General features: G+C 38.8%; 1 protein-coding gene across 50 annotated transcripts in view; it reads right to left on the bottom strand.

The window, feature by feature from the left end:
- Positions 1 to 5,015: 5,015 nt before the first annotated feature.
- RIMS2 (regulating synaptic membrane exocytosis 2) overlaps positions 5,016 to 12,875 on the bottom strand; it is a 572,997-nt gene continuing 565,137 nt past the window's right edge. For all 50 annotated transcript variants that reach the window (XM_070481448.1, XM_070481450.1, XM_070481459.1 and 47 more), the window contains 4 exons: positions 10,301 to 10,413; positions 9,871 to 9,972; positions 8,331 to 8,470; positions 5,016 to 7,894 (listed from right to left, as the gene is read on the bottom strand). In XM_070481448.1, coding sequence (XP_070337549.1) covers positions 7,676 to 7,894; positions 8,331 to 8,470; positions 9,871 to 9,972; positions 10,301 to 10,413 — 574 coding nt within the window. In that variant the 3' untranslated portion in view covers positions 5,016 to 7,675. The remainder of the gene's footprint in view (positions 7,895 to 8,330; positions 8,471 to 9,870; positions 9,973 to 10,300; positions 10,414 to 12,875) is intronic.

The following is a 12,875-nucleotide window of genomic DNA, read 5'->3' as shown; positions in this document are numbered from 1 at the left end:
GAAACCAAATATATAAATAAGAGCAATCTGTTCACAGAGAGGCTCCACTGATGAGCTCTGATGAGCACAGATGAGAGAAGAAGGAGGCAGGGCCCATGCAGAAGGGCCAATAGGACGACGGCCGTCCCTATCAGAAGAGCGGTGAGAGGCTGAAGGTTAGAATACAATGAGGCTGGAAAAATGCTGAAGGTAATCAAAATGGCCCTTTTAGTTCTTTTGGGGCCAAGGAGTTGTCAAAGGAAGCAGCAGACCCACTGCTCAGAGGTAATGGTGAAAAAACGCTAAAGCATTTTCTAATTCTCTCCTGCTTCTTTTGTCTGCAACTGGGAGAAGAGTCTTCAACTGGAAATGGTAAAACAAACAAACTAAAGAACAGGAGCTGATGCCTGTGATAAGAAAAAGAATGGCCATTAGTGCCATTATCTATTTTATGCCAAGCCATTACCTGTGTTCTAATCAAATGCTAATAATAACTTATCTCTTAGATTACAGTAGGAGAAAATATAGTAAAAGTAGCAAATCTATATTTTATCAAGTCATTGGAGGAAGGCCCTAATGAATTCCCTGAGGATAAAGTGGGGAAATGTATGGTGGATGATGGTAAGGTGAAGTGGTTTCACGATTGATTGAACAACCCAATTTGTTGTCAGAGGACCCAGGTTTGCAAGTGGATATACCACTTATCAGATGAGGGACCTTGCTCCCATTATTTAAACTCCCTGAACTACAGTTTATTATCTGCAAAATAAAGATATTACTTACCTCAGAAGGTAATCATAAGGATTAAGTTAAATTACGTATATTAAAGTCATTCTGTAAACTATAATGAACTACATGACAATAACTACTATTGATATCAATTAATATTACCAGTAGAGAGTTACAAAGCTTTGATCTTTACCCTATTTTCATCAACATTTTATCAAAGATGTGGATGAAGACAGAAGAAACACCCTTATTAGATTTGCAAGTGAAACAGAGTTGGTGGTGAAAGTTAGTATGTTTGATGAGTCTTAATAATTCAGAGTTTAGGCTAGAGCTAGGACAGTCATAATGATTTTGGCAGGCTGGAATATTAGACAAAATGAACAGGAAAAAAATTTAGCAAGAATGAACTTTTATATCTGTGTTTGGCTAAAAACAAAATTCCACAAGGACAGAATGAGGAAGCCATTCACGTGAAGGAGGTTCTGGGAGATTTGCTCAACCTCCAGCCCAGTCTGAAAGAGCTATGTTAGGTGGCTCCAGAAAAAGGCAACAGGATTACAGGTTGTGTTTATAAAAGTAGAGGCCACAGCATAGTACTCTTCCTGGGCCAGTAGTCATCCAGAGTCATTTGCCTAATTCTAGAGAGGATATATAGAGGGCAAGCAAGATGTTCAGGTGTCTAGTAAGTGACAAATGGCTGAAGGAATAGATTAGAAGTACCTGGAAAGAGAAGAATAAATAGTGGTACTAATAATTACAGTCACAACCATCACAGCAATAGCTAATACTTGATGGGTACTTATATGTTAGTATTGTCCTTTACCTACATTATCTCATTTAATCCTCTCAACAACCTTGTGAGGTTATCATTATCCCTGCTTCCCCATTTTATAGATGTAAAACAGACTTAAAGAGGATAAATGGCTCACTGAAGGTTATAGAGCTGGTAAATGAGGGAGCATATATTTTGACTCAGGCAGCTTATATTTGGACTCAGGCATTCTTATCCAGAACAGGCACTTTTAGAGAACTTGCTAAGCTACTTTGTAAGAGTTGGGGAAAGTAAGATAGCTAACAAAATATTTGAAGGACTATCATGTGGGAGAGGGATCAGCTCTTTGTTATATAGTTCTAGAAGGTAGTGTTAGTGCCAGGAAGTGTAAATTTCTAGAAGGGAGATTTAGTCTAATTGTTAGGAAGAAGAGTCTGACTGTTAGAGACTATGGAATGGGTTGAATTGCAGTTTATTTGTCCAGCCACTTGCCGAGCAGAGGTTGGATGGCCCCTCTTAGGCTTTCCCTTAATGCTATGAGATTGCCCAGGTAACCTCAACTCCTTCAAGATCCTCTAATTGCATTAGACTTGTTCTTGCCCAAATGTATTAATTAGGACGCATGACTTCAAGTAGCAGGAATCCAACTAACTACAGCCAGAACGTCTGGGCTCTTTTGGAAGAATGCAGCTGATCCTCGGTCATAATGGAATCAGGAACACGAAACCTGCAGGACTCTCTCTCTCAGTTCCTGCCTCCACTTGGCTTTGTTGATTTTCTTCTCTCTTACCTTAATCCAACTTCCATCGTATATCAGAAAAAGTATCCATTGGCAGCGCCTGACCTTTTTTGTCATCTAACAGTTTCTGTTACTGGAGATGGACTGCTTCTTTGGTATGAAGGCAAAACAAAACAATAACAAATCTTCACAGGCAAAGGTACAGACTGACCCAGTTTAAGAGTCTGCGCTGCCTACATCGTCAGTTGGGACCAGGAAAATGGAATTAGTTAGATAAAGGCAGGTCTCATGGGAACAATATGGATGGATCAGAAAAGGAAGCGTACTAAACAAAATAGTCCCCTGCCCAAAGCAGAATGACAGAGAGCAGGTCTCAAAAGGCATTAAGAATACCACAGGTATAAAGTCTTTTTGACTCAACCATACGCAAACTATGAACATAAATTTCAGGACTCAAGAATCTTCCACGTTGATAACAGTAATCTCTCTGAGAATATTTCAAGGGGATATTCACTGTTAAGGCTGAGTATTTGGCATCTACGATGTGCTCAGCACTGAGCTAGGTGCTCTGCTGTGTACAGAACTACAGGCTGTGGTTCCTATGTTCAAAGACCTCACAAGTGACCGGGGTTAAGGATTGAGTAGCACTCTAAGAACCATTTTAAATGTAAGTATATAGAAGATTAGCCCTTATCAATGATCTAATTTACAAATACATCTCACATCAAGTTTAAATTAAAATTATCTTCTCAACAAATTTCTCAATGGTTCAGAAATAGCCCAGGCTGAAGAAATCTGTATTCACTTGTTTATTCATTTATTCGCTCACAAGCCCTTCTTAAGTACTCTCCATTGCTTTAGACACTCTGCAAGGTAATAAACGGGGTCGAATCACAGTTCCCGTCCCTCAAATTTCTTAACTGTTGTTCTTTCTGCCTGAAATATTCTTCATCTCACTCCCATCTCCCCTTCTAGTTAACTCTTGTCCATATTTGTAGAAATTAGCCTTCCTTGACTCTCTTAGCTAGTTTAAAACACTTTGCTGTATGCTCCCATAGCATCCTGGGGGCTTCCCTCTTGGAAACTTATCAGACTTGTAATTTTTCACCCTATGCGTCTTCTTTAGTAGAGCGAGAACCCCATGAGGATAAGGTCATCCATGTTTTATTCACTACGATGCCTAAAATAGTGTCTCAAAAGCAGCCAAGATGAAATAAATATTCATTAATTTGGCAGATATTTATTGAGCATTTGTGTGTTCAGCATTGTTCTTGGCACTGAGGATACAAAAGAGGAAAAAAAAGTAGACATGGTCCCTTCCTTGAAGGAGCTTACATATTAGTCAAAGTGTTGATTTAATGATAGAGGAGTATCTAACTCAAACTCCTTATTTCTCAGGTGAAAAAATGAATGCCAGAGAGATTAAGTGACTTGAGTCAAGCCATGCAGAGAATTTGAGCGGCACAGATTGTTGCTGTTTTTCAAATTTCCTCTTACATACTGCTTCCCAATACAAATTTCACAACCACAGGTGGGTGTGTGAACCCCTGTTTATTCAGTCCATGACTGCCCACAGGACGTTGAGGGCATCACGAGCTGAGTGAGTGGAGACAGACATGCAGAGCACATGACTTGTACGTGCACAGAATGGTAAGGCAGTACAGGCAGACAGCTTTGGTGATTTCTTGACCAATTCTCTCACGGCCCCTACAAGAGTGACCATCATGTCCTTTATTGTTGCTCATGGAGCCTTGGCATCTGGAGTTCCTGGGAAAGTGAAGATGTTGATGTCAATGGCAGTCATGTTGTTAGGATTGTCAGGAACTGCTAAAGAAGAGCTCAGTCCTGAGCAGGGAGTTGCAGGAAGGGGCTAACATGGATCATTTTTGAGAAAATAGAAGGGCTTTTCAGGAGAGGGTGTATAAGAAAGGCAAGGGAATTTTATAACAGGAGTGTATGAACAGCAAAGAAATAGCTCACTAGAGTAGGGGAATAGTGAAAAATATTGAATAATGAATAGCAAAAAAACGAATAGTGAAAAATAACATGTGATAGGTATTGGGGACTGTGCTGGAATTGAGCCCTTGGAAATGGGAGAAATGGCTGTTTCCAAGAATGGAGAGAGAAATAGGTTCTAATTAATCCAAACTACTTCTTAAATTTAGAGCCAGGGAGGACTCCCATTGGAACTCTGCTGGGGTTCTTTCTTGAAGTTTGAGGAATTGCCCTAGAAGGGTATGGAGAAACCTCACCCATTCACATTTACACTACAGAAGCCAGTCTCTGGACAGGCTGTTACATGTCAGGTTATCGCATGTGTCTCCCCAGCTCAAAATGCACCCCCAGCCCCACAAGCTGAACTGACAGGTCAGTGCAAACACATAGCCTAAAGCCAACTGTCGCCCTCGCCGTTTCCACCCAGGGAACGGTAGAGCCTGTGCATGACTCTCTGTGACTCTGCTATCATTGGAGGCCAACTGACTCAGAAATCTGACTCATTTCACTCAGAAAATCTGCAAGCTGCTGAGTCATTTAATCAGAAAGAACCTCAATCCAGAATAACAACCTTTTTTAAAAGCAGCAACTTTTAATGATGTGAGCAGAAAGCTTTTGGCACTTCAAAGAAATGTTCTACTGAGGGCTGTTTGCTAAGACCAGCAGCCTGCTTCTGTTATGGAGAGGGAGAAAAAGATTATTTTCCTGTCTTTAAACGATGTGTGCATTTGGGAATGAGTTGCAGCAGGCTTGAGGATGCGTGGGGAGAAGAGAAGTCAGAGAAGGCTGTGCATACAAACATCTGTAAAGAAAATGTTTTATTTAAAGTGTTAAATACCATCACCAGAATGAATTTGATTTACATTAGTTGGTGTTCATTACAGGACTAATCTGCCCACTTTTTTTTCGCAACTGGAATTCCCTTTACTTTGAAAACATACTATGTACAGGGCAGCAATGGTCACTGGAATAGTACTATTTACATGACTAAACCACAAGTCGAGGTGCAGACATGTGAAAATTAAAAAAAATACACCAACTTTTAAATAAATACTGCATAATGACAAGTATGTACAAATATTCCATACACTCATGTCCTTCTTATTAAAATTAGAAATAATTTATATAGGAATATGCACAAAAGATTATGTGACTGCATCTTAGTATCAGGAAAATGGTAAACGTTTATTCTAAGGGAGAGTATAGACACTATAGGTCTATTAAATCAATTGTTGCTGGTACACAAGTGTCTAAATTATTTCCATGAAGTTTTATTCGTTCTTTTAACGACTTTACCTGGGTCCATCATAGATCTCAGAATGTCAAGACACAGTCTCGGTGTATTTCATATTGCACCACATAAAGAGAAGGCATTTTTAGTGATACTCATTTTAACTTTTGCACCATAGCAAACATGATAATTTTTAATGGTCAGTACTGAATTTAAAAGGAAAAAAAAAATAAAACAATTTTTGTGCATGGCCTTAATTTAAACGAGCGATGTGTATGTGGATTTCACAAGTTATTATAAGAAATCAAAATCAACTAACGATGTGTCATCAACGTGTACATAAAGAAACAGAAAGTATGTGTGGTTTCTTCCATTAACCAGTGACTTTTCCTCTAACTAGGGGAACTTAAGAGAAATTTGACCTTGCAGCACCACCCAATGGTAACAACTGACTGTAAAACCAAAGGCAGGGGTTTGACTTCAGGGGATTTTGTGTGTAGACTTTTGGTGATGGCATCAAAGAACTGTTAATAGGCAGATTGACTTTCTTTGAGTCACCTAAAAATTGGAGCTTTAAAATTATTTGTTGCAAATTTATGTTTACTATATTTCTTTAGAAATATAATTTGTGAAAAATTGAATTTTACTACAGAAAAATGAATTAATAAACAGCCCTGTGTTTCAGGGCTCCAAATTTTTAGCAGTGTTTCTATTCACATAGTAAATGGAAATTGACTAAAGAAACTGCTTTAATTAATTAAAAAACAAAACCTAAGACCTTCTAGAAATAATACTTTAACCCCTGTATGAATAATGCTGGTGCTAAAAACAAATTTATTAGACATTACAATGGCCACATGATTTTAGGATTTTCCTGTAAACTGAACTTTGAAGGTGAAAATAAAATTACCATGCACTGTACAATAAATTGCAAAAGTTCAAATATCTTCTTTATCAAATACATGCTGACTTACTTTAATGTACTCCCAAGTCATGTTGCAAAATCCTTTCAACATGCTTGAAATAAAGAAAGCTCATAAACAGTTTTTTTTCCCTTGAGAAATTCATAAATTCAGAAGCATCTATGGCTCTGAATCGAACATGGGATATAAGAGAGTATCAGGTCAAAAACTTGTAATTTTTTAGTATAATATTCACTCTGGGAGAGAGAAAGAAAATAAAAGATTAAAAGAGGGAGAGGAGGAAAAGTGAGATAGAGGAGAGGAGAAAAGATGTGAACAATTTGCACATATTGAACTTCATAAGATTTGTATATTTAACATGGAAATAAATTGAATATATTATACTTATTTGTCACATAAAGAGAATTTTAAGTATCTTCTAGAAAGTATTTCATTTGTAATGTCTGCCAAAACACAGACTATGGTCAAAGAATAAACATGGTGTATCTTTGTATCACCCTGTTGCATTCTCTCCCCTTTTTAAAACCATGCACTAGTGAAATTTATTTTTAAAAATAATATAAATTGTTGAAAATGGCTGATTTTTATTCTTTTTTTTTTTTGCAAGTTGCAGCCTCAAGAAAATAATTTCATTATTCAGCTAATCTGTGTCCATGCAAAAAAAAGTTTCTTTAATTTCATTCAGTACAGTGTAGCCACAGAATTTTGTTTTTCAGAGTCCAACACATCTTGGCATTAGTGCATGACGTGCCTGCTGGAGCTGCGAAGTCTACCGCCGTTCACGTTGGACTGGCTGCTCCTGGTCACCGGCCAGATGAGGGCTGAGGTTTTGTCCTGGACCACTTCTTGGGTCCCCTGCTTTTTACCTGATGCTTCCTAGGACTTTACTCCTTGACTTGTACCATGGCTTAATGGCTGTATAGCTCCATTTCTGTGGCATAACAGGGCTTTGGGGTCAGAGAAATGAAGAAAAAGGAACGATAAAAATATAAAGGTGCCATTGAAAAGGGCTTTTGTTGCATGAAACTGACTGATTCTTTGAGATTAATCCATGGCTTCAGATTGGACCAAAACTCGAGTAGTATTGAACTCTAAACCTGATAGTTCTTCATAGCTCTGCTCTTTCACCTGAGGGCCTTCTTTAGGGCACAATGTGTGCAACTTCCTCTGAGAACACAGGATCGCTTTGTATCCCTAGAAACAGGCTCAGAAGACACAACATTAAGCATGCAGTGTTACCAGGGTTTGCGACCTGTGATTTTTTTTTTTTGTAACGCTGGTTGCTATGGACAACAGTTTTACAGTTGCTATGAACGAGAGTAAGAAGGTCCAGTTGAACTTTCCAGAGATGACTGGGAAGCTCTTCTTGTCAGAGGGGCCAAGGTTGGATCTACTAGGGAGGAAGGGGGGAAAAGTTTGAACCATCCAATCACCATATTGGATAGCTCCAGTTCATCTAAAAGTATCTGGGCCACTCCCATAAAGGATTTGTGATCCATGCGGCCATAATCTCCCCAGACAATGATCTGTTGGCAAAATAAAAGGGAGAATAATGTCAGTATAATCATGTACATAAGAACTTGTAAGGCTAAAATACATTCAGTTAAGGGGCTGACATCAAACAGCAAGTTAAACAGTTGTATTTAATGAGTAGGATAGCCATCTTCATCTACTAGACTCCAAAGGTACACTAGGAGAACTGTGCTGGAGTGTCAAGATCGTAAGCAGTGCAAGGAGACTGGGGTTTATATGTGATGGGGATTGGCAAGTCTATAGCTCACTTTAAAGGAAACAACAGTTCCTATAGCTTTATAGCACTGGGCATTGTTTTGAAGTTCCTAAGAGGTTCAGCTGTGAGGAACAGAAAAGAATAAGAAAAGATAATAGGGAAAGATGTTGGGTATAAGGTTTGACTCCATGAAAATACTTTCTTAGGTAGGGGATAAACAATTCAGCAAATACCTGTAAAACTTTTCCTTGGGGACTCTCTTCGAAAGATAATAGCTGCTGGTAAAGTGGTTCCAGCGTTTTTCTTGCCACTTTTGTTTTCTTTTTGGCTATGCAGACTCCATTATCTAATAGATACACCTTTACATATGGTGCTTAGGAAAGAAAACACAGAGGAGAGTCAGGTGATGGGCGATGGTCAGGGAACACCCAACTCACGGGTGACAACTGCCAGAGCTTAGTTTTAGGCTGAAAGGACTAGCAATCCAAAGTTATGGCCTTTCCACATCATGTCACAATCGTTAGGCAAACAGAGGACTATCAGCCATTCAGGTAGTTTTAGGCAACGTTGACCAGCCTCTGAGTTGATCACTGATTTGCCATGAACTGATTATGGAGATTTGAACACTTGCATTAAATAAGGTGAAATGTTTCCAGTCCCTAAAAATATTCAAGAGTGATGTCTTACTCAGGTTTTCATTTATCAATACTTAAATCTAATTAAACATGCTTGAAACTATATTGTTTTACTCACCCGTCCCCATAAATCATTTATTTATCACTCAAAAGGGTTTGTTTATTGGTGGTGGTGTGGGTACAAGACACAGTGGGGTTTGACGTAATTAGCTAGAAAGAGGCAACTAATTATGAATTCCATGGCTTGAAATTTATCTGACAGACTCTTCATAAAAGCATTCAATGCATATACAAATCACGATATTCTTTATAACATAGCGGTTGACTAGCTCCAATACCTTTATAAACACAATTGTCTTAATCACCCTGCAAGGTTGTACAATAGGTAATATACATGATAATTTAGAACTGCCACAAGGATAGAGTGGTTAAGAGATTCAAAATTACAATTCAGTCAGTAGGGGTGCTAAAGCTAGAAACCAAGTTTCAGAATCCTCAGTAATTCTTCTCTATTATACCTCAGATCCAATGTTCTATACATCTCTGCACAATGCATCTGGAGTTTGTGGCATTTTCCATGGCTCCAAACACTTTAGATTATAACAAGATTTCAGTACAAAATATGTGACATCACGATAAAAATTTATAATGGTGCCTCTCTTTCTTCATATGCTACAGGAAGTAAAAGTCTTTATATTTGGAATATCCTGCATACATAGGCTTATGCTACTTTGGGGGCCTGTATCTATTTTAATTCTAATTCCAGAGCTTTAAGGATTCCCAAGGAAAATTTTGAGGCTCCAGATAATCTGAAGAAAAACATAAAATACCAGCTAAGAAGAAAAAGAACTTTCTATGTACATGTTGTACAAAATGAATTATCTAAGTACGGCAGTTTTTATTTTGCAGGGGTTTCTACTATTTATGTACTTATTCAACTGCTTAAATTATCCCCACCACACTACTGTCATTGAATACTCACTCAGGATAAACAATAAACTACTACAGATAATTGACTCATTTATTTGTATTCTTGATTATCTGAAAGCAAAGTTTTCAGCATTGAACTAAAAACAAAGTCTCTAAATTGCAAAATGTGGATTATGAACAATAATAGTAGAAGCTCTTCTGTTTTTACCTGGCAGTGTCTTGGAACCTGGTTTTACAACAAGGCCACGGGCACGAATGATTTCCACCTCCAACTGTCCCTTTTTGTCCATCATTCCTACCTGAATGTCACCTAATGGTGTGTGAGGAAGAAACAAGCAGCTCTTAATATACAAATGCAGTGGGAAAAATGCTTGTGTCAAAGACCTTGGTTTAACATCATTACATCATTTCCCTTATATTTTCTTAAATTAAAATATACTTAAAATTTTATCAGTGGTATCTTACTTTAAAGAGCACATAAATTGAGATGGAAAAAATTAGTTCAAGATTTTTTATTGTTAAAATCTAAGATAGTCATTCCTGCTGATAGTACTATTAAAGATCCTATGAAATTTAGAGAATGTAATTTTCAATTATCTAAAAGAAAAACAATGAAATCACGTGACGGAAATTCTTACCCATTGCAGGTGTAGCCAGAGTCTGGCGCCCTACTAGCTGGGCAGGGCCAAGGCCATCCAGAAAATCGCTGAACTGGCTATCAGAGGCCAAGCGGACACCAGGGAAAATCAGACTAAAAGCAAAATAACATATGGGATTAAACCCTCAACTCCTGCGAACTTTCAGGTAGCCAGGTTACCCTCTAGCCTCTTCCTGTAGCAGGAACAGTAGGTACTACTATTTTGCCACTTATCTTAATCGGATCCCAACACTGCACTCCAGCCCCCACGGCCCTCCCTCCATATTCCCTAACAGCCCACGAATGCCACCAGAAGCACCTGTCACACTGTACTGCAGGCTTTGGTTTATGTGCCTTTCTCTTCCTCGGTCTGGAGGGCAGGGACAGTGATTTCTATCAACGGCACTCAGGACATATTGAGCACGTACTCCATGACAAACACCATCATACTGAATCCTCTTAGCCGCACTATGAGATGGATTCTGTTATTTAACCTATCTATAGACGAGGAAACTCTTTCAGATCATTTCTCTCAGCACACACACACGTTGTTATTTCTTCCACCTTAAAAAAAATCCCTCTCCTAACTCCACTTCTTTCTCCAGCTACCATCCCATTTCTCTCCTTGAAACTCCTTGAAAGAATTGTCTCTATATGCTATCTTCAATTTCCTCTCATTCTCTCTTGAAACCAATCAGTTTTTCCTTGCTCTCTTCCTTGCTTTATTTTTCTCCACTCCACCAAGATTCTCTGATCAAGGTGGCCCAAGGATCACAGTAGTAAATCCAGCTGTTAATACTTGGAATTCATTTAATATTAGCATCGTTTGACTCAATTAATCCTTCCCTCTTCCCTGAAACACTTTCTTCACTTTGCTTTCCAAACTTTCTAGTCTTCTGGTTTTCTTCTTTTGCCAATCTACCTCAGTCTCCTTTGCTAATTCTGCTGCTAAATATTGGGAGCTCAACCATTTGTCCTCTTACCTTGTCTATATGTATGAATTCCCTTGGTAATCTCATCCAGTCTCATGATTTTAAATGCCATCCACGATATTATCTAGATTCACATCTCCAGCTTGGACCTCTCTGTTGGGCCACAGACTTGCATTCTTACTGCTTCATCTACATATCTGTTTGGACGTCTAACAGGAACTTGAAACTTAACTTGTCCCAATATCACTCTCAACCCCCATACAAACAAAAAAACAAACTCTGTCCCTGTCAGAAGATTCCATCTTAATAAATGGCAACTTCATTCTTTCACTTGCTCAACCTTGGAGTTATCTTTCCTCTTTGTTACAGACTGAATTGTGTCCCTCCCAAATTCGTATGTTCAAACGTTAACCCTCAGGATGACTGTATTTGGAGATGGAGCCTTTAAAGTGGTAATTAAGGTTAAATGAAGTCATAATCTAATGACTTAATTAGATTATGGGGCCATAATCTAATACAGCTGGTGTTCTTATAAGAAGAGGAAGAGACACCAGGAGCATTGCACACACAGAGGAAAGGCCATGTGAGGACACAGTGAGAAGACAGCCATCTGCAAACCAAGGAGAGAGACCTCAGGAGAAACCAAACCTCCTGACACTTTGATCTTGGACTTCTAGCCTCCAGAACTATGAAAAAATTAATTTCTGTTGTTTAAGCCACCCAGTCTGTGGTATTTTGTCTTGGCAGCCCTAGCAAACTAATACACTCCTTTCTCTCATTACTCACATCAAATGCATCAATAAATCTTATTGGCTCTCAGTCAAAATACACCCAGAATCTGACCTCACTAAGGCCAGCATCATTTTCTATCTTCTGTCTTACTGCAGCAGCCTTCTGAATGACCTCCCTGTTGCCACCTTTACTCTCCACCCCCAAAGCAATCAGAGTGAGCTGTTAAAACTGAAGTCAGAGAATGGTAGGCCTCTGCTCAAAATCCTTCAATGGTTTCTCATCCCTCTCAAGGCAAAAGTAAAGTCCTTATGACGATATGTAAAGACGATGCAAGCTGCCTCCCCTTGGCCCCCATATCTTAACTCCTAGGCTGTTACTACTCCTGCCCTTACCCCTCAGTGCTGCCCTTCCCACTGCTGATGCCTAGCAGGCTCCTGCCTCAGGGCCTCCACAGCGCTTCAGCCTGGAATGTTCTTCCCTCACATATCCATATGCTTACCAAATTCCTTCAGATCTTTACTCAATGTGTCCTTTTCCCCGGCTACCCTACAAAAACCCTACCCTTGCCCTCTATCTTCTCTCTTCCTTTATTTTTCTCCTTAGCACTTGTACTACCTAATCTACTATATATTTTACCAATTTTTCTAATATATACATTTTAACAACTTTTCGTGTTTATCATCTAGCTTTTCTATTGGATTGTAAGTTTGGTGAGAGTAGATTTTTTGTGTTTGTTTCTGTTTTGTTCACTAACACATCTCTAGCACCCAGAACCATGCCTGGAATGTTGTAAGCACTAAATAAATGCCTGTCAAGCTCAATCAACTAATTAAAACAAAGCTTAGAACAGTTAAATAACTTGCCCAAGGTCCTACAGTACCAAAAAACAGATGAGAACTTAAGCTGTATGAT

This window comes from Equus asinus, chromosome 12 (assembly GCF_041296235.1).
Source record: "Equus asinus isolate D_3611 breed Donkey chromosome 12, EquAss-T2T_v2, whole genome shotgun sequence".
In the NCBI taxonomy this organism is placed as follows: Eukaryota; Metazoa; Chordata; class Mammalia; order Perissodactyla; family Equidae; genus Equus; species Equus asinus.
This window is presented reverse-complemented; position numbering and strand designations above follow the sequence as displayed.